At 37.2% G+C, this 25,770-nt stretch overlaps 2 protein-coding genes across 3 annotated transcripts; one reads left to right on the top strand and one right to left on the bottom strand.

Annotated features, from left to right (window-relative positions):
- Positions 1–259: 259 nt before the first annotated feature.
- On the bottom strand, positions 260–3,863 carry ctsk (cathepsin K). Its single transcript, XM_046846735.1, has 8 exons — positions 3,720–3,863; positions 3,225–3,358; positions 2,780–2,902; positions 1,959–2,108; positions 1,628–1,846; positions 1,114–1,279; positions 890–998; positions 260–711 (listed from the first exon to the last, which is right to left on the bottom strand). Exons 2-8 carry the CDS (start codon positions 3,351–3,353, stop codon positions 612–614), a joined length of 996 nt encoding a protein of 331 aa, XP_046702691.1. The 5' UTR covers positions 3,354–3,358; positions 3,720–3,863; the 3' UTR covers positions 260–611.
- Positions 3,854–25,770, top strand: lingo4b (leucine rich repeat and Ig domain containing 4b). Of its 2 annotated transcripts, XM_046846728.1 has the most exons (3): positions 3,854–3,995; positions 4,137–4,188; positions 22,857–25,770. In XM_046846728.1, the coding sequence occupies exons 2-3, from the start codon at positions 4,153–4,155 to the stop codon at positions 24,687–24,689; spliced, it is 1,869 nt and encodes a 622-aa protein (XP_046702684.1). In that variant the 5' UTR covers positions 3,854–3,995; positions 4,137–4,152; the 3' UTR covers positions 24,690–25,770. The 2 variants fall into 2 exon arrangements, with proteins under 2 accessions (XP_046702684.1, XP_046702685.1); XM_046846729.1 differs by lacking the exons at positions 3,854–3,995; positions 4,137–4,188 and adding an exon at positions 16,260–16,677.

The following is a 25,770-nucleotide window of genomic DNA, read 5'->3' as shown; positions in this document are numbered from 1 at the left end:
TTTGTAAACTAGTTGTTCAAACAATAGACAAATAGATTTAAAAAGTGTGCCTGCTATTTGTATCTTGTCATTAAATCAATCTTTGTCCTGCAATCATCCTATTTTTGGCCTTCCACACACCAACCAATTCCTGGTTAATATGCAAAGGAAGGCTTGCCTAGAATTCCTGTGAACCTGTATCTACACATTATCTGTTCAATCAGAATAACGTTTTTGCATTTGGTTACACCGCTAGTGAGTAAATTCATGAACAATTGTATATTTTCTGAAACTTTATTTTTATTTGGTTAAAAATTCCCTTACAACACAAAATATTCCACATCAAATCCTTACCAGAGACATTTATATATTCACTGATATGTTTGGCTACAGTACATGTTGCATAAAGATTTTACAATTAAACTGTTCACCAATACATTGCATGTCTAAATACACAGAGTATATATTTTAATTCTGAATCAAGAGATTTAAAATACTACTTCAACAATTTTTTCCTATGTACTGAAAAGCAGCAAGGGTTCTTACGAGTTAAAAGTATGACTCAGCCCTTCGTGTTTTTGCTTAGTGTCAGTGGTTGATTATTGTGTTTAGTTATATATGTCTAAATAGTTTCACATGACAGGGAAACTGGCAAGATTAGCAATTCCACAGGCATTATTACGGTTACGGGCCATCTGGACATAACCTTTCATTCCCCACTCTTCACCCCAACTGTAAAAGGACAAGCAGAGATAAAAAAAAAAAGTAGATAAATAAGCAAAAGGTAAAAAGTAATGAAATAAATCATAATGTTTCATAACAAATTTCTATAAAATAAATACATTTTATAATGTCAACAAAGATGCTGTAGAAAATGCTGTAAAAAAATCAACAGCTGTAAGTAACACACCTGTTTTTAACAATCCAGTATTTTTTCCCTTTAGGCGTGGCACCGTAGCCCACTGCCAGCACGGCATGGTTGATGTTTTCCTTGTCACAGTTGGGGTCAAAATATATACCTGGGAGAAAGTACATATGAAGCCAAGCGTTCTAAACATTAAATGGCGTCGCTTCCATCTTCAGCAAGGCTTAGTGAATGCAGAAGTAACATAAACCTTTGTTTTTGCCACTCACCTTTCTTGTAAAACTGGAAGGTTGACTGCATGGCATCAATGCCTACAGAAACTGGCCCAACTTTAGCAACAGCAGATGTCAGTGCATACTCACTGCCTTTCTTTACTTCCTTATAGCCTCTGCACTCTGCTGCCTTCCCAGATTTATTATATGCACACTGTTGGTCCTGCAGAGGGCAATGTTCACACAAACATGAGCTACAAAGTGGACAGCCCACTGACAGTACACTAAACAACTAAATGCAAGATGTCATATGTTTTCTCCATGTCTATAAATATATATGTTTGTATGCTGGAAATTAGGAAAATTAATTCCCAGAACCTCCAAACCATATTAAACCCATTATCTGAAAGTTTTCTTAAAAAATACCAGAGACCATAAATTGGAGCTTTACAGGGATTACAGGAACTGTAAAATCCCTTTATGGACCAATTAACTAAAGAACATACACATCATCACCATCATCCTCATTATGTTTTATCCCCTAATATTTACATGCAGAGAAAAGGCATACCTCTCCAACGTAGGGATAAGCCTCCTCAGAATCGATACCTCTGTTGTCTTTTACATAGGCAAAAGCATTGGTCATGTATCCACCACCACAACCATCATTCTCTTTCACACAGTCCACCAGGTTCTGAGGGCTGAGGTTTACCAGTTTGCCTGTGGTCTTCATTAGCTGACCTTCTAAAGCACCAACTGAGCTGAATGCCCAACAGGAGCCACATGAGCCCTTAAAGAAAGAGAAAGGAAGACACAGGTTTTTATAAGCACACGCATCTCCTTGTAAAAGCATTTCCTCAGGTCAAATGAAACCTTAGCTATTAAAATCTTACTGTACTAACCTGATTCCTGATGGGAGTAACATAACCAAGTTTGCGGTAATCAATGGATTTAGGCAGTTTATCCAGTGGGTCAGGAGAATAGGTATTCATAGGATCACTGTACATAGGAACCCGGAGACCCAGCAATTTCTCTGCTACTTCCTCTGTTGTCTAACAGGGGAAGAGAAGTAAAAAAAATGTTAAAGTGTGTAAAGTGCAGAATATGTTGCATGTGCAGTTACAGTTCAACTCAACCTTATCTATCAGTTACATATCTAACAGTAACTGATAGATAATTAGCATTTTCTAACAGAAATGCTAATTGTTATTTAGCTATTATTTACCAGTATAGTATTGTTACTGTAAAACTAATAATGTGAAGAAAAGTGACTGACATGGCATAATTCTTCACATGAATTTTTTATCTTGCCAGCAATGTTTCTCATAACTTAATTACACAACCAGCTTGTTTAGTGTACAAATGTCAGTGTTAAATTAGTATCAATTGATAAAATTTCTTTTTTAAATATTTGGTTATGCCTATTTTTCTGTTATCATATTTCTTACTGAATTGTGTGCTTTTTACAATTTTACAAAAGAAATTTACTTGCAAAAGTTCTAGAGAGCTATTCTTGTAGTTCTGGGAAACATGATCTTGGGTATTCCTGACTCGATAAAAAGGATTTCTCAAGACTTTAAAATTTCCAAGATCAAAGACTAGTTCTGCTTGCCTACTCCTACTTCCTGGTTCACAGGTGCTGAGAAAGAAAGTCGTTGCACAAAACTATGTGTAACTTTATTTGTTTCATGACAATAGAATTCTTTAGAAAATTGATATTTACCATGTCTCCAAGGTGGTTCATGCCGAGTTCATAGGTGTGTAGGCCCAGCTCATACTCTTGATTATGGCTCTCAATCAACCGCATGTTTTTCTCCCAGACAGCCCTACGAATAGCCTCCTCACCCTACCTCATATAGATTTATGCATAATTAGTAATTGTGGATATTATAATATTTGATTCAATGTTGAAATCGCAATATGACGAGGTTAGAAAGCATTACTGTATTGTTATATATGGAAATTAGTTCGATAAATAAGTACAACCAGCAATTGAAACAAACATATTCATATACATATACATATTAATCACTTTTTTCAATACGAAGATGAATTACACCATGATCTGTTGAACCATCAAAATAATTGCTGGAGACAAAAATTACTCTAGAAAACTGCAGAAGTATATTCTGATTTGCACTTGAATATGACAGTATATAATACATTACCAGGCCATTGTATTCCTTCCTGTGAGTAGTTTTCCAGTTTTCCCATGATGCATCAAGAGTTAGGGAATCCAGTGACTGGCTTACTGCAGAACCCAGCAGCAGGAATAGCACTAACGCGTACTGAACCATAGTGCCTGCAGTGAAAAAAGTATACAGTCACGAGACCTCTGAGTCACAGACACGAGGTTAGACTCAGATTCTGTCTGTGCAAGCAAAATAACAACCTCGACATTCCTTCCAAACATATATTCCTCCTTATTTGAACTCTAGAGAGAACAAAGAACTCTTTATCTTCCTGCTTTAAATGAAAGCGAAAGTGATGCAAAGCCTTGAGAATAGGAATACTTAGAAAAATCTAAAAAGACAGGCAAATAGATAAAGCTTAAACAAAATCAACTTAACTGAGTCACTTTAAACTGATGACTTTTTTATCTGGAAAACTAAGTGGCATGCAAAAGAACTCAAAGAAAGAACTTTATTTTCAACTTATCTTACCTTGTTGTGAGATCCGGAAAAGTGTTAAAAGCGCTCGTGGGGCATGGACAGTTTCACACCCGGTCTGAAACTGTTAAGCAGCCAGCTGCTTTATGTACTAAACTTTGAGGAAGTACTTCTTTTTTGTACAAGGAAAAAAAAGGAGGGAAGTTTTCGACGCAGTTTTCACATCTGGAATTCCAGCCCAGTGTGATGATGTCAGGTGTCGAGTTACAGTGGGATCAGGAAACTCAGCAGTCACCACTGTAGACCTGAATCATCTCCCTGTACAATATAGTAGGGATTCAAGTTTTTACTTTTGTTTATTTTTAAACATAATCCAAACTGTGTTGACTACATTTCTTGAAATAATTATAAGGCACGAAATCATTCATTTTAGTTAGTCATTGAGTCATTAATTATAATTTGTCATTCCAGTCCTGTGTCAGGTTGGATGGGGACCATCAGTGGACAGGCACTGGTTATACAGGTATGCAGAAATATACTCCCACAGAATGATGTTGCTACTATCATGCTTTGCATTTGGGATTGTTTTGGGCAGGTTATGAGCAGGATTTCCTCCATACATAACGTTTAGAATTGAGGCCAAACAGTTCAGTCTTGGTTTCTTCAGACCAAAGAATCTTGTTCTGTTGGCAAACAACAAATGGGCACAATTTTTACTTCTTCCACTATTGCTCAGTTTGGCCAGGCCAAACATCTTTTTTCCACATATCTTTCATTTAAGAACTATTGAGGTCACTGTGCTCTTGGGAATCTTCAGTACAGTTTTTGTTGTCTTCCCCAGATCTGAGCCTTGCAACAATCCTGTCTCTGAGCTCTGCAGGGAATTCCTTTAAACTCATTGCTTGGTTTTTGCTCTGATATGTATTGTCAGCTGTGAGGCCTTCTATAGAGAAGTGTGTCCCTTTCCAAATCATGTCCAATCAACGCACTTCTGTCTTCTTCTCATAAATTAACATACAATTATTATACATATACAGATAGTCCTCTATGTACGATGCAGATACGTTATGACGACCCCATCGTACTGTAAGTCAAAAATATCGTAAGTCAAAGGTGGTACTATGACTGTAAAAGTCTTTCCTGCTTCATGCTGATTTATAACTTTTATTTTCTGCTCCAAACTGATGGCTTTCCTTTTCTTTTTTTCACTACAAGCAGGGGACATACTTGGGCACTCGGAAGACATGCTTTTATCACTAAAATTGCTGTTTCAAACAGAAAAAATATACACACTGAGACAACTTTAGTCTGTCAACCGCTGGCGAGAGTGGGGCATCTCACAGGGCGAGAGATACGCTCATCCCAGCTATGCATCGTTAGATCAAAAATTGTAAGTTGAACCATTGTAACTAGGGGAGCATCTGTATGCTTAATGCACACACACACACACACACACACACACACACACACACACACACACACACACACACACACACACACACACACGCACATGCACATGCGAACAGATATACAGTGAGGAAAAGTGCATGTCCATTGTGAGAGACATAATCTAAAAAAAAAAATCCAGAAATCACAATATATGATTTTTTAACTATTTATTTGTATGATACAGTTGCAAATAAGTATTTGAACACCTGAGAAAGTCAATGTTAATATTTGGTACAGTAGCCTTTGTTTGCAATTACAGAGGTCAAACGTTTCCTGTAGTTTTTTACCAGGTTTGCACACACTGCAGGAGGGATTTTGGCCCACTCCTCCACACAGATCTTTTCTAGATCAGTCAGGTTTCTGGCCTGTTGCTGAGAAACACGGAGTTTGAGCTCCCTCCAAAGATTCTCTATTGGGTTTAGGTCTGGGGACTGGCTAGGCCACGCCAGAACCTTGATATGCTTCTTACAGAGCCACTCCTTGGTTATCCTGGCTGTGTGCTTCAGGTCATTGTCATGTTGGAAGACCCAGCCTTGACCCATCTTCAATGCTCTAACTGAGGGAAGAAGGTTGTTCCCCAAAATCTCGCAATACATGGCCCCGGTCATCCTCTCCTTAATACAGTGCAGTCGCCCTGTCCCATGTGCAGAAAAACACCCCCAAAGCATGATGCTACCACTCCCATGCTTCACAGTAGGGATGATGTTCTTGGGATGGTACTCATCATTCTTCTTCCTCCAAACACGTTTAGTGGAATTATGACCCAAAAGTTCTATTTTGGTCTCATCTGACCACATGACTTTCTCCCATGACTCCCCTGGATCATCCAAATGGTCATTGGCAAACTTAAGACGTGCCTGGACATGTGCTGGTTTAAGCAGGGGAACCTTTCGTGCCATGCATGATTTCAAACCATGACGTCTTAGTGCATCACCAACAGTAACCGTGGAAACGGTGGTCCCAGCTCTTTTCAGGTCATTGACCAGCTCCTCCCGTGTAGTTCTGGGCTGATTTCTCACCTTCCTTAGGATCATTGAGACCCCACGAGGTGAGATCTTGCATGGAGCCCCAGTCCGAGGGAGATTGACAGTCATGTTTAGCTTCTTCCATTTTCTAATGATTGCTCCAACAGTGGACCTTTTTTCACCAAGCTGCTTGGCAGTTTCCCCGTAGCCCTTTCCAGCTTTGTGGAGGTGTACAATTTTGTCTCTAGTGTCTTTGGACAGCTCTTTGGTCTTGGCCATGTTAGTAGTTGGATTCTTACTGATTGTATGGGGTGGACAGGTGTCTTTATGCAGCTAACGACCTCAAACAGGTGCATCTAATTTAGGATAATAAATGTAGTGGAGGTGGACATTTTAAAGGCAGACTAACAGGTCTTTGAGGGTCAGAATTCTAGCTGATAGACAGGTGTTCAAATACTTATTTGCAGCTGTATCATACAAATAAATAGTTTAAAAATCATATATTGTGATTTCTGGATTTTTTCTTTTAGATTATGTCTCTCACAGTGGACATGCACCTACAATGACAATTTCAGACCCCTCCATGATTTCTAAGTGGGAGAACTTGCAAAATAGCAGGGTGATCAAATACTTATTTTCCTTACGGTAAATGAATGAAATAAGGAACGAAGCTATTACATAAGATCTTGAAGTTGGTTCCTGTGTTAGTCAGCACCTTGAAGTGGCATGGCTGTGCCTTACTCAGCATGTATGGTATACTTGAACACTGTCTTGTGATAATTGTAACAGACATATAAATGGCGAGTACTATAAATGTCACCATGGGAGGGAAATACGTTTGACATGTTTCAAGGGTACTTCCCCTTTTGTGCATAGCTGCGTTTCATGTGCACCTTACTCACAAGTATGCCAGGATTCCATAAATATCCAATTATTATTATTATTCTAATCCACACTAGCTCTGTGTGCTGGTCACTGTGGCCCTGTCTGTCTGTGTCTATGTTTTGTCATTTGATTTCTTTGGCAAATAATGCAGTGTTGTGTTGTTTGCACATGAGCAATTTATGTAGGTCTTTGTGCAAGTCTGGTTATTCTTAGTCCTGTACAAGCTGCATATGGTTAAAATTGCAAAAAAAAGTCACTTGACTTTAATTAACATAGAAAAATATTCTTAATTATCTGTAATTAGTATTTTCTGACCTTTTAATCACACAGAAAGGGCTTACATTCATTTGTGCTAAAAGGCAGCCCACTTGATCATTATTGTTGACTTATATGTATGGACTGTGAGTGATTATGAATTTAAGTGCTGTTTTTGCTGAAACACTCTCTCATCTTGTAGCTACTTTGGGTAATTAAACAAGGACAAATCTCCATGCGTCAGATGCAGTTAGGAAGCTTACTGTTAAGCAAAGGTCACATAGGTCAGTGCAGTAAAACCTTAGTTTCCAGATAGAATAAATAACTATCTGTTACTTTCTGTCAAAAATGAAGATGCTAAATTAAACACAATAGGCTGATTTCCAAACCACATATCCTCTTCTAAATGTTGTGGGAACAAAATACTGACCACATGTTGGAGTTTAATTTTATTTATTGAATATTTTTGCAATGTGTACATAAACACAGCACATTTATCACATATATAATTTATTAATATATAATTTTAATAAATTTTATTTAGTATAATGATCAGTTTAACATGTTTCTCACACAAAACGTCATGCCACTCAAGTTGCCAAGCCCGCGGTGATATCATGTTCCAAATATAAATAAAGAGGAACACTGGTCACAAGCTTACTGTCATGGAAGTTCTTAAAACTCACAAAGCCACAAAAAATGCCACAGAAATGAATCAGCACTTCTGTGATTATGGCAGCATTGCTTTTTTGAAACTGCAAGCAGTGTAAACACACAATGGACCATCAAAGCTGCTAAAACAAGCACAAACCCCAAACCCCTGAGCACTTGAAAAAAGCAATGTAAAGATATATCTTACTTTTTTCACCTCTCATGATATGTTCCTATGTAAGAAAATCTACTAGATTTTTTTTTCAATCAAGCACCAATCCAAGAATTTGTAATCAAGTTACACATGACTGACCTTCATAGACAACAAATCAACAAGGTATTTTATGCCATTCAGTGTCTATGACCTACCAGTCCAGTCTCACGGCTTTTCATGATATAGTCACAAAATGTAATCTATTCATTGGTGTTCATAGACACAAATTTTCCTATTTTTTTGTGTCATTGTCTATAATCCTAACTCTAACTGTATATTTTCTGCCTTATTCTTTAATAAAAATTGAAAAAAGATTACCTTTGGCATTTCTGTCATCATTACCCATGAGTTGTGCAGAGTGACATGAAAAAAGAGGGAAATTCATGTCCATGGACACGAATCAATCGATTACATTTCGTGACTACTGTATTTCATGAAATGCTGTGAGACTGTGTTGGACTTACATATAGCAACAGCTGGGTCATTCTATCCACCCTTCTATCTGAATTCAAACTTACAACATCAAAAACAGTAGTCTATATTTTCAACCGCTGAGCCAGTCCTATCACTTACATGTGGTGTATTATTCATAAAATAAATGAATTTATCCTCTTTTGGACAGTATTACTCTTGTAACAACATAACACATTTTACTGTAGTTTTACTTACTGAATAGCGCATAAATGATAGTATTTACAAAATAACATTATGATTTGATAGTAAATAACTAAATATCAAATGAAGACTTTAAAGAGACATTACAAGAATAACCATCAAGAAACATGTCATGTACACATTTGGACTTTCTATGGGCTTTCCTGTTACCACATCTCACATCAGAGCCCTGGTGATGGTTTTTTTACTGGTTTAGTTTGCAGAGAACCGGATGTTTTAATGCTTCAAAATTGACTCAGTATTCTACAACAAAAAATTTCGGATTGTGTTTGATACCATTCAAGGAATCATTAAAGCTTTCTGGTGGTTGTAAATGTACAGTATATTAATCCTTAACTGTCTGACAGTAACTTTGTTGGAAAGTAAAAGCATTTTTTTTTAACACTTCGACAAACAAACAGCTGCAGCAATCTTTCCAACATAGGTTTAACAACACTAAGCAAACCTACTGCACTGATCTTTTTGACTAGCCCTTGAGATCTATGTTATGTTTTTCCTCTATATGTTTTACTATTTTAGCAGTCTCACACATACTCCCATAACTCTCCCTTCTTCACCAAGATCTGTAAAGAGCAAGCAACATGTGTTTCCTGTTATTTTGCATACCAATTGAAGTAGAGCTAATCTGAACCATAATAGTGTACCCAGCCACTAGTATGAACACATGACTAATCTCATGACTGTCACATGACCTTAAAGGTCTAGCTTTTGCAGACTGATGTCTGACATGAAAAATTAAACATAACTTCTCCCTTTTGGTGGGAAATTGTTCCAATAGGCCTGACAAACTGTTCATTTTAATTCTGCTTTTTAGTCACACCCAGTAATGGTTTTAATCATTATACTAATTTGACATTTATTTTTTACATTAAAATTTGTTTATAAACTATATATATAAAATATATATATATATTTTAAAGGTGCTGATAACAAAGTGAAAAAAGTTCCAAACTCTAACTCTAAATAATTTCAGTAGGTTATTGTTATCTTAAATTTTTATATGTCTACTCTGTAAACTGAGCATTTATAATTGACAAGAATGCTAACATGCACAATAGTTTTGTAAGGCTTTATGTGGGTTAAATGATGAGGATGAGGGCTAAAACCTTATAGCGTTTTAAATAATTTGGTTGTCATTACTGTATGGAGCTTGTGTCTAGCTAAAATTGATGCTTAACCCAGAAATACCGGTAATTTCAAAGAAAATTTTTACAATTTCAGAAACCTCTTATTGAAATTGTAAGCATGTGATATGAAATTTCAATACACTAATTGTTAAAGAGTTACTGTACCTGGCAATAGAGACACACAGAGACTGTGTGTGAAATTCTGACTACAGAATGCTTCCCTGAGTGTTTCGCCAAACTTCCTTAAATACCCAAACCATCATAAACACTTGTAAATTCAAAGTGATAAAAGCTTTGCAAATACTTTCTTGGGACAGGATGTGACCTAAAAACCCAATGTCACCTGGAGCACTTGGTAAGGATCCTCTCCGTGGCAACCCTTACGTCAATAGGACAGAATTTCCCCAAACCTAAGGTCTGTTCTACTGATATTGGACTGAGATCATATTTCCAATCACACTGAGACCTTTAAAATGGTACTAAACATGGGAAGGTAAAATGTATATATATTCCTTAAATGTATTTATTACATGATGCAAGTGAAGTAGCTTGAATTCCGGGACCTTCAACGTCACCTTTCCATGACCCAGCCATCTCCCCAGGAGGGAAAGAGGGGGCTCAAGGATGGGTGACTGAGTAGCTGAACAAAAGGTTTTCTCTCCTCAGATCAAAGAGATCCTCTCCTCAGATTAGAAGTTTTATTGTTTTGTTACAGGGTAGTTCTCGGGGTCTGGAATCATAAAGTTGCATGGCAGTTCTCGGGGTCTTGGATCATGAACAGATCTGACCATCCTTACACTACTCTCACCACAAATAACAATATCATCCACAAACATCATAGTCCACGGAGACTCCTGTCAGACCTTGTATGTCAATCTGTCCATCACCAATGCAAATAGAAAAGGGCTCAGAAACGATCCTTCATGTAGTCCCACCTCCACCTTGAACCAGTCTGTCATTCCACACTCTCCTCACTAGTCAACACATTTCTACCTCCATCCTTTATTGCTCTAACTTGCAGCACATCATTCCCAGCTCGGTCCCCCTGCCTGGCCAATCGGTACAAATAATTTTCTCCTTCCTTAGCGTCCAACTTCTTTCGCCACATCCCTCTTCACCTGCTGACGCATCTCCTTGTACTCTTGCCTACTTTTCTCATCACTCTGTTGATCCCAATTATGTTTTGCCAACCTCTTTCTCCTAATGCTTTCCTGCACTTCCATATTCCACCACCTCGTCTCTTTGTCTTCCTTTCTATTTCCAGATGTCACACCAAGTACCTTTTTTAGCTGCCTCCCTTATCACTTCTGCAGTAGTTGCTCAATCATCCAGCACCTCTTTACCACCACCGAGCCCCTGTCTGAATCTCACACTACAGTCTTCCTCCTTCAGTTTCCACCATCTTATTTTTCTTTCAGTCTTCACTCTCCACCTCTTCTTCTTCACTTCCAAAACCATCCTACAGACCACCATCCAATGCTGTCTAACTACATTTTACAGTCTCCAATCTTCTTCAGGTTGTATCTCCTACATAGAACATAGTCCACCTGTGTGCACCTTCCATCACTACGTCACCCTATGATCCTCCTTCTTCTTAAAATAAGTATTTACCACTGCCATTTCCATTCTTTAAACAAAATCACTATCTGCCCTTCCACATTCCTTTCCTTAAGGCCATACCTACCCATCACCTCTGTTCCCTTCACCTACATGGCCATTGAAATCTGCCCTAATCACTAATCTTTCATTCCTAGGTACACTTTCTACCACTTCATCTAATTCACTCCAGAATTTTTCTTCTCCTTTATCTCACAGCCCACTTGTGGAGCATAAGCACTGATGACATTTATCACCACCATTTAAACTTCCAGCTTTACGTTCATCACCCTATCAGAAACTCTCTTCACCTCTACTACACTCTTACTGTACTCTTCCTTCAGGATCACCCCTACACCATTTCTCTTTCCATTAACACCTAGTCTTACTCCCTTTCCATCTGGTCTCCCTTTACCAGTAATAGTACAACAATTAAAGAGCCCACCCTAACATCCACTCTCCTACACTTCTTCTTTACCTGCCATCTCTGTAGACTGCTCCTCCTTTCCTTCTCCTCCTTTGGCCAACAGTAGCCCAATTTCCACCGGTACCCTGTTGGCTAGCAATACCGGTATGAATTTCTCATTTGTGATCCGCATATTTGATTTGGCACATGTTTTCCGCTGGATGCCCTTCCTAACGCAACCCTCCCCATTTATCCAGGCTTGGGACCGGCACTAAGAGTGCACTGGCTTGTGCAACCCTGATGTCTGGGGTATCTTATATATATTAAAATTATGAATACCCTGGTAAAGCTGGGGTGACAAGCAAGCACTTATTTTAAAGACTTTTATGTATCTACATTTTGACAAGCAAATAATACAAAATATCAAAGAACAACAAAATCAGAAATAAAAGCCTTGCCTGCACATGCATTTTATTTATTAATTAACACTTTTGTGACACTTTGATAAAAAAAAAAAAAAATTATAATTCTGGTGTAATTGCTTGCAACTTTGCTAAATAATCACTAGTTCTGTTTTGTTATCCATATTTTCATTAGGTCATTCAACCACATTAAACTGTGTCCGCTAACATCTGTAAATGTTTTTGGTGTCAATTTACAGAAAAAAATGCTGGTAGTAACAACATTCAACAACAACATAGTGCTGTAATCAACAAATAAAATAATTGTATATATTTAGAACAGAACAAATATTCTGATCAAAATATTAGATATTAGATCAAAAATCAAGTAGGACATAAAAAAGCTGAAGTATCAGTTGTAATTGTTTTAAAAAAAAACATTCAAAGTACAATTATCCATTAACAGTTAATTATGAAAGTGTACACCAAACAGTATAAGCACTATTATATGATTATAAACTTAAGTGCGACATTGTGTAGGTCTGTCTTGCTATGATACTGTCAGGCGAAAGAACGTGCTGGAAACCGAAGTGAAATCCACAAGGTTTTTAAATGAAGAATAACAGGGCAAAGCAGAAAACTGCAAACCGCAATAAAATTCCAGGTTAACTAAACCTGGTGAAAGCTGTGATCAGACTGATGTGAACAAAACACACAGAGTCCCATAAACAGAGATAAACCAACTGAGTAGCTTGGGTAGTCCGACAGTGTTCCTTAGCGTAAGCTGTAGAACGGACAATGAGCTGGTGGAGGAACGGGGTTTATGTAGCATGGGGACTGATGAGGGCCAGGTGTAGCTGATTAGTAAGTGGGAGAGCTGCTTGGAGTGATAGGTGAAGGTGTGGCTGGTGGATCCCTGACAGATACATAGAGAATCAACTAAGGGTAAAGCAGTATCTCAGTGGTTAAAACACTGGCCTTGTGAAAAGAGGGTTCTGAGTTTAAATCTCAGCTCCTCCTCACTTGTATAAGTTACATAACTGGAAGTTGCTCTAAAAAAGGGCCCAAATACTGGAAATGTTTTTTTTAACAGTTGCCTTTTCCTCTCATTATTCTTTAATAGAAGAAGCAATATTGCAATAAACATTTTTACATCATGCTGGTGAAAAATGCTTAATTTAAAACACTAAAGTTCTGGTTCTTGTTCAGTTTCAAATACTTTGTTGATATGGAAAGGTAAACTGTCAGAATGTGAGTGCAGTTTATGCACACAGGTGCCAAATGTCTTAGAGATAAGAAGTATCTTATAATGCCACATGTTCTGTGAGGCTTTAGTGTATTAGAATATTCATAGAAAACAGCTCCAGGCTGACAGAGGTGTTGTTGCTTCCACTGAAGTGCAGATGTCACCCTGCTGAGGATTAGGTGTACTGTAAAGCAGTGCAGACAGCCCAATACCCATCACCCTTAGGACCGAGGGACATTTTTCCATCCTTTACACATTTACAATTTTCAGATGATACCATCTGGCATGTGATCATGGGATTGATGGGATTTAGGCCAGCTCTGGGGTTTGTCTTACAGATTGTGCTTCACCGAATCTATAGAACACAAGTCTACATTGTCTGGGTCAGTGGAGAGTTAAGAAAAGCATGTCTACTGGAAGCAGTAGTATAACAACAGTATTCTGAGTAGCACAGCCAAGGCAATTTTATTAATGATGACTTAAATTTTGCTTTTAGCACCTCCTTAGTTTTATTACTTTTAAATCCTATAATTATGGATAAAATATATTTCTTAATATGTTTCTAATTGTCCCCAAAATTGACAAATTTGTTCTTTAACATGAACGTTGTACTGTACCATGCATTAAATCAGCACATCTTGTCTTTTTAGTGAAGTCACTGCAGGATTTAAAATGGCAGTGCATATGTTTGTAAACAGTGGAATTTGATCAAGTTCAAATATTGATTAATAGTTAATACTTACAGTGGCCCAGTGCATTGTTGTATAGTGTGAAATGGGTCAGTGGAGTGTTGTACAGTGTGAACCGGACCCAGTGCAGTGTTGTAAAACTTGGTTGAAAAAAGAAAAAAACAACAAACATGGGGCCCATGGTAATCCAGAGTAATCATATTTAATTAATGAAAACAAATGCTCGCTAAATACCAAGCAATGTCTGTAGGGGGCCACATGGCGGACGTCAGTTACAATGGTCTGGTTGTATCTGCAATTAGGACAGTCTATTGTTGTGCTGTTAAATTATGTCAACAATCAATTAAAATAAATGTGAATATATAACTATAGTAAAAGATGATTCTAAATCCCGCTCCCCATTTCCCTCCAGTGGCCATATTTAATTAGACTCCTAAAGGCAATACCAAGGGTGCGACTGTACTCCTAACCCAGATCAGGTTTTTTTTTTCCACAGTAAATTTCTCTCTCTCTCTCTTTCTCTCTCTCTCTTTCTCTCTCTCTCTCTCTCTCTCTCTCTCTCTCTATATATATATATATATATATATATATATATATATATATATATATGTGTATAATATATTGTTCCGAATATTTGGACACCATCGTATGTGTAGCCATTGAGTTACATTATATTACCTTTAATTCTTCCTTTTTTCTTTGCAGTTCAGTGCATTGCAATAGCATCATGGGAAGACTGACTTATTTCTTTTAGATTGAGAAAGAATAGCTCACCAGATTAATTGTTTGAAGATTGAATAGCACTTTAACATCTAAAAACTACTGAATTACATAACAAGTAAGCAGAATAATGTCTAAACAGCATACTGCACACTCAGAACATAAAATACGTATATATTTATATATATATCAGTACACACAAAATTTACCCATTCATTTTAGTGTAGCTAATCCACCAGCTAGCATGTTTTTGGGAGGATGAAGGAAACTGGAATTTAAAGGAAATGCATGCTCACTTGGGGAGATCATATGTAATTCAGACAGGAACCTGAGCTCAGAACCCAAATGAGAACCATACTCATAATTGATGACTGAAGTTTTTGACTTTGGGTATGTACCTCAATCTGCAGGTACTGTACATGATCCTGTTTGATGTTTGAGTCGACATATACATGAGCACAGGATCATATTACTCATGTATACACTCAGTATTTCCCCAATTTGTAAAAAACAAGTGTATGCAATGTAGCCTCAAGAAATACTTAATTATTTAAACTTAATCATAGTCCTCCTACTAAGGGAGGATGTGAATGCAGATTAGCTATGATACCAATCAATTTAGGCTTAACACAGTTATAATTAGTCCAAATTTGGGACGCAATGGTTTTGAATGAAAACAAAACTGGGTTATATAGAAAGGGCTCCGAATGCTGATGAGATTTTGTAGAAACCCTTTATTCTTTACATGAAGCAGCTGGCTGGTATATGTGAGGAAATGTGAGCTATATGAGCCATATGGTTCATTACAGGATCCTAGGGAAATGTTACTCAACCCCACCATCAAATGTTCCATGGGCCCATGTTTGTAACACAACTCAGGTAGCCTTTTGTATGCATGAAAAACAAAATAACGGTTTATTCAGCTGTTCAGTTGAGAAGATGCACTGAAAACAGAATGAGAGTAGTTTGGTTTTGTTTTGCAAAAATAAACATTCATAATTTACAGTAACATCTCAATAGGTTAATCCAATTTAGATTTCAATGGATACAGTATATTTTTATCCAGTGCTATAGATGACACTGGGGATACTGTTCTATTTGCACAAACCTTAATTGTTTCCTTTTAATTTACCTAAAATTGGGTTTAAAGACAATGTCTCCAGAGACCTCTCACGATAGATGTGTGCGTGCGTGAGTGTGTGTGTGTGTGTGTGTGTGTGCGCGTGCGTGTGTGTGTGCGTGTGTGTGTTGTCCTGGATGAACTCCAACCGCGACTGTGTGTCTAATACAACACAAAATCCTATCAGGACAGCCGCTCTCACAAGCTCACTCTTCAACCCCAGGCAGGAGCTTAAGAGGCACAGGATGCTTTTATTTTTCTCCAGCTCGTTTTTCACCTCTGCTATAAAAGAGTCACTATAAAGATTTTTATATCTGTCCCAAATTAATCTCATCTCTCGCTCCATTTGCGCGATGGCAAAGTGCGTTGAAGTTGCGGGAGGGCTGAGGAACGTCGACCTAAATTATGCTCGCAATTATCTTTATAGTCCCAGAGGACTAGGCGCCGCAGACAGAAGGAATTAGTGAAGGAGTGCAAACGATTAAAAGCGCTCGAGCCCCTGTCTCCAGACAGGTTCGGTCATTACCGCGACCGAGGACACGAGGAGGCTTTCTGAGGAGAGAAATGCGGATAACGAGTGGGAACATTACGGTCGTTATTCTTTGCAGCACCGGTAAGAGACAGTTCCAAACTTTCCCGCTTCTCGCGTGTTTGCTTGATTTTCGATCCTGACGCTCAGCTGAATTTACCCTGTGAAGAGGAACCGAAGACTTCCTGTTTTACGTTATGAATAATGCGTAAAGTTTCCATGTGCGTATCACGTTGCTTCTTTTTTTGGCTGATCGTTATATGAATTATGTACCTGGTTTTTTGTTTGTTAGTTTTATCAGACATGTCATTCTTTTAACTGGAAAGGAAACCATCCAACCATGGTTGTTTTGATAAGAAGCACATTGTGAGGGCTCTCATTTATAGCATGTTGTCTCTCAAAGATCAAAAGGAGAAAATATTTTTTGAAAATAAAATATATAGTTGTGAAAACATGATACCACACATAACATGGACAGGATTGCACTAGCATATAATTATTTATTCATTTTCCCCTACCTTATTCATCTGAAAATATAAAGAACAAACTTAAGGGACCTGTAGTTTCAACACGAAAAACCGAAATGTATTTGAGATAACATGTATAACAAACATTTAGAGCCCAGTCTGAATTTTTGTTTTTGTAGTATATAATAAATGCTTTGACTTATTCATCAAATTGCTGGATACCTTCATGGTAGTGCAACAACAGGTCATGATCTATTATGAGGTACTGGATACCTTAGGAAGTAATTACAACATGAACAACACACAAGTCAGGGGATAAAAGAAGTGTTTAGGTTTCAAGAAGAGGTAAGTATTTAGTCATTACTCAAAGACAGTTAGTGACTCAGATGTTCAGACGAACATGAACGTTCATTCCACACCTGCCAGCTACGGAAATTACTAGGAGGCAAAACTGAAGAGTCACAGTTAAAGCCCAAACCTCTCAGTGTCAATATCATTTCCAACCCGAGCCAAATTACTGGTGCAGGAAAGCAAATCTGGCTCTGTTTATATTCTTGCCACAGGTTTCCTAAATCAGTGTTTGGCCTGCCTGCCTAAAGAAGGCTTTCAAATTGACATTAAATCTACTGGCTTGTACACACACATTTTACTGCTCAGGAGCTCAAGAAAGAAAAAAGTGTCCTCTCCTTTCATATTTAAACTCTCACTACCCACCCACATACTATACCCACTGCTCTTAGTCCTATTAATATCCATAATTTAACTATGTGTTCAAGAAAAACACGGGACAAAACAGTTTTGGCTTTTTTTTTTTAAATACAGCTTGTAACTGTTTAAATGATTGGTCAATCTAGTCACACAGATGTTCTTTCTAGATGCATGGTAATGGCACTGATAACTTTCAAGCATGTCACTGCCTCAAGCTGAGTTTAGGTTGTGAGATTCATGCAGCACAATTAAAATCTTGGCCAACTTCTGTAATAGACTGTGCAATAACTTTTGTTCTCTATGTCAGATGATACTGTTAACATTGTCTAACAATATGCGTTCTGTTAAAGAAATTTACTGCCACCTGCTTGCAAAGTCAAGCAATTTAATTTGAACTCATGCAGAAAAAAAGGAGCACGTAAACCTTTTTCAATGTAGGTTTGAAGTAGTAAGGATATTTTTTATGTCCATTAGCATGTTTTCTTTATGTTTTGTTACTGCCACCACCATATTCGTAGCTGTTTCATGACTTTTGGGTAGTCTTATTTCCCTACTGGTGCTTTTAACTTTGTTGTTCATTGACATAGATTTTGTTTTCAGCTGTCTTTGGTTACAATGGCACTATACTCTACATCACATTCTGCATTTTAAGGCTGAAGATCTCATCTTAATATCAGCCCAAATAAAAAAAATATATATAACATTTTTTGTGTAAACCTGGCTTTGTATTTTGTATCATTTACTATATTTAAATACCAAAACTAGATACAAATTACATTGTGTTGTATTAATGCACATTTGCACATATGGCCACACAAATTCTCCTTAACTGAGGTGTATTTCCCTATTTTAGTGGTTTAATCTTATCAGTAAAAAAACTCTTCCTGTTGCACACAGTCATTTGACTTTTCTACACACATCAGTATAACTTTAGTAAATGTTTCCTGTAATGAGAGATTAAACAGCAGCCTGTTCTACCAGTAATGTGCAGTGTGGGAAATTTCTCTAGAGCAAATAGAACAGGGGGAAATCCAAATACATATTTTAATCAGCTAACTTTGATTAAATAGCCAGTGTCACAGTCTCCACCTGATACCTGATTTATTTCAGACTCAAATAAATCATGGAGTGGATGCACTCATGGACTCGAGCAATCACTTATCTGATCACTGGGTTTGTTTTGCTGCACTCAACCTGTCAATATTGACTTCCAAGCTTCAAATGAATTAGTGATTTAAGAGTTTCAATAATAGATGAACAAGAATCTGATGAAAGGCTGCATTTCATAGGTTATACAGCATATTATACCAGTTACACATCCACAAGGCCTTTCTTTATATATGAGCTAAGTAATTCCTTAATGTAAATATGTGTTGTGATTTCATTAGCAAATTATAATGGATCAAGAAAACCACGCATTGAGTTTTGGCTTTCAAAGCTATCAGTATGTGAAAATTTGTGAAAATCAGCTTGTCTTCAGTCAGCTGTCTCTTCCATTTGTCTGTCTCTTTCATTTTGTCTGATGACATTTTGCTAGTAATATTGATGCTTAGAAGCAGGGAGACTTCTTAGACACAAAACAACAGGAAAGAGTTTTGACCATTATGTTGTTAGCTAGTGGATGAAAGCTCCATATAACTGAACCTGCCCAGCCATCTAAATCTCACTCTAAGCTTACCAGGAATCTAAGGCTGGTATACACATGACATAGACTCGAATCATGCTCCTCCTCCAACAACAGCCAATTCCTATAACTGGAATTTAGTCTGAAACCAGGATTTTGCAAATTATATCAGCTCTAACCGTCTAACATGTGTGTCACACAGAAGCCAGCTGTCTGCTCTTTGTAAGGGATTATGCAAATATTTGTTTGTGGACTGGTTATATGGTTTCTAATCTACGGCATTCAGTAGAGGTCAACATCTCTTAAAAATGGTTAACCAGTAATTAAACAGATGTTACCTTATTACAGTAATATATATATATATATATATGGTCATTAAACTTCAGTTTGTCAGAGATTTGTGTCACCAGTGCATGTTCCATTTCTTTCTGCAATCCTTTTTCTCCCGTCAACTATGGGGTACAGCATAGGGCTGATATTCTAATCTTCAATTTAAGAATATGTTCGGTTAGACTTTGGATTATGTTTTATTCAGTTTTTTTTAAATGTATCCCAGAAATATAATCACAGTGCCATAGGTTAACCAAAAAGAAAATAACAAGCTTATCTTGAATTCTATGCTTGTTTGAAAACAAAGACAAAAAGAAGGATTTTTTTCTTTTTGTGTGCTTTGCAAAAAAAAATAAACCAAGGCTTACTAATAAGCTAATACACAACGCTGAAATCTATGTGCTTTTATACCTCACCTCTGCATGTGGAACAGCCTCGGGCTTGATATTGATGTATACAGTAGCAATGACTAATTTATTTATGTTTGTTTTGGACCTGAAGACTTTATACACAAATCTTATTTTACCTTTATATCATTCATGCACAAAGTCTAAAAACCCATAATATACTGTATACAGATTTGCAGTACAAACTACAGGAAATCCACAGCCAGTTATTATCTGTTTAATAACTCATATTTGTGTGGGTTTTTGTTTGTAAGAATGTATGAGCATTCAAAATTGCAAAAACGACCAAGTGCAATAGTGCATAAAATATTGCCTGTCAGCATTTATTGGGAACAGAAAAGATTTTAAACAATTCATAGTGTAAATACAGATAAAATAAAAGAGACAAAATCCTACAGCAGAGAAAATAAAAGTAAAGCAAATTTAAAACTTGATATGAATCAGATTTGTTAAAGACTTTATTAGTTTCTGGTATAACAAAAAAAAGAAAACAAACACAGCTCTCTCTAATGGAGAGACCATTAATCGTAACTTATGCATAATTCATGACCTTTCAACTGTTACATTACACCTCAATTACCATATTAATTGTTTTACCTTGTTGTAAACAGACTTTGTTGCTGGACCTGGACCTAAAACCTGTATAAGAAGACATGAAATACCATCATTAGATCCTACATTATTTGAAACATTAACATATAGTAATTCAAGGCATATTAATCAAACAAATAAGAATCACACAATTATTTTGTTAAGAAATTTAATGAAACAAAAAAAATCAGCCCCAAGTATAAATCTGTACTATTGCTGAAGTAAAAACAAAACCATTCAGACAGTTGCTTATCTACTGTCACTCATTCCTGCACCTGTTATTTGCTGGAGGAGCCTTTAATACTCACAAGTGCAGTCCAGCTGAATTCTGCAGAGTAATAAACAGCTCTCTCTCACACATATGCATGCATAAGCTATTGTTGTATCTGTGGAATTCTAATTGAGGATTAGCGAGCAACTGGAGATAGATCTCACACAGGCAAAGTAGAAATAGCATCAGAGTGTGTAAAAGAGGGAAATCGAGTCAGCATTACCCTTTTCTGGTCTGCACATTGAGGTCAAATGTCAGGCAAGAGACAGAGGCCAGTGACATTCTATACACGTCTCTGTGTAATGCTTCACCTGCTCAGATAGAATATTAAAGTTTACAAGTCAATATATTCTTGAAGGTTATTGTACATTTTATTCGATGCCAGACCACCTGAAACAGAGCTTTGACCTTTTCAGACAATTGTACATTTACAGAGAGTGTTATGAGAAAGTCAGATCTGACCTTGTCTTTTGACTTCAGCTGCAACCTTATTTGTGTTTGTTAAAATATTGAGTGCATATGTGCTATGAGGACGTTGTGACAGGGTGACAATAACATGGATTTTTGGGTGTCATTGTTAATTACAGTAGATAAAAATACATTTAGGTGGGTAAGGATTGTTTTTCTGCACACAATGAACTATGAAATAGATTGGGACATACAATGTTCTGTACAGTTTCAATAGATTTTGTGGATGTTGAAAGTGTGTACAAATAGGAGATGTGAAAGTGAGGTAGTGAGTCTTTCTTTAAGCACTCCCAGAGTTTGTGCACCTGTTGAAATCTAACAGAGGGATCAACACTTTTTGTGAGCTCTCTACTCCACAGATCGGCTGCATGCTGTTAGAATAGGACAGCTATACCAGCATTCTCACTATCAAGCCTGTATTACAAGTAGAAGATAATTTGTGAGGAAAGTATATTTTGAAATCAGATTGAATTGGTGTCTGCAGTCATGTACCTGCTGCTTAATGATATCAAAAAGGAAAATTGGTTGTACTGAAGAAAAACAAAGGACTTTGCGCTTTACAGGTTTGAATAAGTGTCTGTGTTGTAAATGAGTGATTTATGTAAGGGATTAAATTTTTTTTTTTTTTTTTTTTTTTTGCCATGCACAATATTTAACATTACTCAAATTGTTTATGTAATTTATGCAAATACAAAAACTGCAAAAATGTATTTAAATATGAACTCTAACAGACAACACGTGATCTAGAACGATCTTTAGTTACATAACAGAACTAAACTATCAGATTTTAAGCAGTTTATCCGTAGTCTGAAATTAGGTTTATAATCAATAGCTTTGAATAATATTGATTGTATCTTACAGTGTAATAATATGCTATTGTAGTCACTGGTAGTGCACAACTAAATGAGAATGAGAAAGCTTACACTAAAAAATAACACTAAAAATTGAAATAACTGAAAAAGTACAGTTGCTTGAATAGCTTTCTTTTTAAAGAATTTTGAAACTTTATCCAGGCTTATACCATTCACATAAAAAAATACACAGCTTACCAACTGCTATACTACTACCACTACAACTACTACTACTACTACTACTACTACTACTACAAATAATAATAATAATAATATGCATTTGTATGTGGCTTTTTATCAGTATGTTGAAAACATACAGTATGTATACCTTTTATTTCCATTTGTTAGCATAGTTAAACACAAATTAGACCAAACTGAGTAAAAATCAAGGGTAACCTTGTTTTCTTGTATTTTTATGCATAATTGTACCTTCACAGTATATCACAATGCACCCCTAGCAATATTATGCAATATTATTCATTATCTTTATGTTGGTCCATCCTATAAATCTCTCCTCAACTGAGTTTGTTGCTTTCTCTCCAACAGGCAGGAGTTAAGATGTTTGTGCCGTGTCATCAGAAGTTGGTCTCAGCATTCTTGCTACTCTACTGTTTGCACTTATCAGCGTTTGATTTCCTGTGGCCATGTCCTCAAAAGTGCATTTGTCGGCAGGACACACTAGAGGTGAACTGCTCTTCAAAACACTTAACAGTTGTTCCAGAAGGATTGCACATCAGTGCCAGGCGGCTGAACCTTTCTGGCAACCGCTTGAAGACACTGATTCGGCGACAGTTCTATGGATTAACGCAACTAGAGGAGCTGGACCTTAGTGGGAACATTATCTCCATGATTGAAGTGGAAGCATTCCAGGGTCTGAAATACCTAAGGATTTTAAAAATAAAAAACAACCGGCTTAAGATCATCCCAGTTGGTGTCTTCTCTGGTCTGTCAAGCCTTCTCAGCCTGGACATTAGCAAGAATGAGATACTTGTGTTTCTGGACTACACATTTCAGGAGATGGTGAACCTACGGGAACTAAATGCAGGGGAAAATGACCTGGTGTTTATTTCACAGAGGGCCTTTGTTGGTCTGCAGAGCTTACAGGAGCTGAATGTAGACCACAGTAACCTTACTTCTATTCCTACTGATGCATTTTCACAACTCCAAAGCCTAAGCAAACTGCGCCTAAGGAGACTAAACATTAATGTGTTGCCCAACTATGCCTTTCGTCGGCTGCACCAGCTGCGTACACTGCAGATACTTCAGTGGCCCTCATTAGAGACGTTAAACAGCAACAGCCTTGTGAATCTAAATATCACCAGCTTGGTTATCAGTAACTGCAATCTGAGTGCCATACCATATGCCTCATTGCGCCATTTAACACACCTGATCTACTTAGATCTGTCCTACAACCCTATTACATCTATAGAGAGTAATAAGCTAGGAGAATTGCTCAGACTTCAGGAATTCCACTTGGTGGGTGGGAAACTGCTCCGCATTGAGCCAGGTGCCTTTAGATGCCTGGCTCACTTTAAGCTGCTCAATGTATCTTCAAACCGACTTACTACCCTTGAAGAAAGTGCCTTCCATGCAGTCGGGAACTTACAGATCTTGCGACTGGACAGGAACCCACTTACTTGTGACTGTCGGCTACTGTGGGTGATGCGACGTCGTTTTAGGTTAAACTTTGATGGTCGCCAGCCTACATGTTCTGCCCATGAACGCGGTCGGAGGCGGGAGTTTCGTGACTTTTCAGAGGCAGAGTTTTCCAAAGTGTTTATCTGCAGACAGGCAGGTATCCTTGAACGTAAGCTACAAGACGTAATGGTGGATGAGGGAACAAATGTTCAGTTTGAATGCAAAGTAGATGGCTATCCCCAACCCAGTATAACTTGGTTATCACCCCAGCAGACTCCATTCAGCTCTGTGGGGAGAATACGGGTGCATGCAAATGGAACTCTGGAAGTGCGTTATGCCCAAGTGCAGGACACTGGAACTTACCTATGCATTGCATCTAACGCAGCAGGAAATGATAATATCTCTGCCAGTCTTCATGTGAGGAGCTCCTCTCGAAACTACACACCTCCTAATTTCTTTGATGAGAGTTTGGTTGAAACCTCATTGCCTCCTTCTACCAACTCATCAGCACAGCTGTCGAGCCCTTTTCCCTTTGATGCCAAGACTATTGTCATTGCTACCACTATGGGGTTTCTTTCTTTTCTAAGCTCAGTGGTCATTTGTTTTGTGTTCATGTTTCTTTGGAGCCAAAGTAAGGGCCAGATTAAGCACACAGCCACCATTGACTTTGTGCCACGTTCATCTATGGGAGGAGGTGGAGAAGGTGGAGACACGGGGAGGTTTACAATGAAGCTTATATGAACTCATCTAAGGACAGTATTGGATTGTGGATTCTGTAAACTGTACTGAAATAATGGGGGGTATTTTGGTAACATTACATAAGCTTATAGCTTACAGCTGCCTTCAATTCAGTATTGTTGCTATTGCAGACATTCTTTGTAGTTTTACAACTTTGCAAAACATTACAAAATATTTAGCTTATTAATCTTGAAAAAAGAGAAAGAGAGAGATATATTTGTGCTACCTTTTAAAATGCTATGGATTCATTTGAGGAGTAACCAAGCTAACCAAGCATAACCAGAGATAATGCAGGTGTTTTGATCAGGTTTTATGTATATATATATATTTTGCATATATATATATGCAAAACATTACAATATATATATAAAACCCCTGTTAAATTGTCAGGAGTGGCATATTTCCTAGACTGAAAAAGTAGTGCATGTTATGAATTTTGTAAAAGCATGTATTATTGAACTTGACATTTTTTCTGTTTTTTATAGCAAATATTTGTGTATCACTAATGTATAAATATAATATGAAAAGTATGTACGATGTGATAATTTGCCGTAAGATTTTTAGAGATAAATGACATTTGGATTTGTACATACTGTGCATTTCTTCTACACATCCTGTTGATTTGTTTTTTATTGATTTTTTTATTATTTCTGGATTACACATGTGTGTATAGGCCAAAGGCCTTTGTTTGCATGAACCTTTTTGTTGACAAGTTAAACTTTTTTAGGATTGAAATGAGATGTTATTGTTGTTATTTTGAATGTATTGGATTGTAGTATCTTAATAATAAATATCTGACTGTAAATGTTTTCTTAGGCACTTCAATTCTAAGCATTAAGAGACAACAGTGCTGTTGAAAAACAATCTTGACATGACTTTATATTGGTACTGTTTCTGTATGTGAATAATCTTCCACTAAGAGACACTGGTGGTAAAATGGCAGTCTTTCACTCAAATAAAGCACACACACACACACACACACACACACACACACACACACACACACATAAAAATAAATCATATACTATGTCTTTTTCAGTCACCATCACAGTTCAGTTGACCTCCTATATGTAAGATGTCTACA

This window comes from Silurus meridionalis, chromosome 4, assembly GCF_014805685.1.
Source record: "Silurus meridionalis isolate SWU-2019-XX chromosome 4, ASM1480568v1, whole genome shotgun sequence".
Classification (NCBI taxonomy): domain Eukaryota; kingdom Metazoa; phylum Chordata; class Actinopteri; order Siluriformes; family Siluridae; genus Silurus; species Silurus meridionalis.
The sequence above is the reverse complement of the archived record's forward strand: the minus strand, read 5'-3'. Positions and strand labels throughout refer to the sequence as shown.

Coding starts and splice junctions, on each gene's coding strand:
- ctsk (XM_046846735.1), bottom strand. CDS start 3,353: ATGGTTCAGTACGCGTTAGTGCTATTCCTGCTGCTGGGTTCTGCAGTA. Junction 2,903..3,224: donor GGAAGGAATACAATGGCCTG/GTAATGTATTAT, acceptor TATATGAGGTAG/GGTGAGGAGGCTATTCGTAG. Junction 999..1,113: donor CTTCCAGTTTTACAAGAAAG/GTGAGTGGCAAA, acceptor ACTTTCTCCCAG/GTATATATTTTGACCCCAAC.
- lingo4b (XM_046846728.1), top strand. CDS start 4,153: ATGGGGACCATCAGTGGACAGGCACTGGTTATACAG. Junction 4,189..22,856: donor GACAGGCACTGGTTATACAG/GTATGCAGAAAT, acceptor TCTCTCCAACAG/GCAGGAGTTAAGATGTTTGT.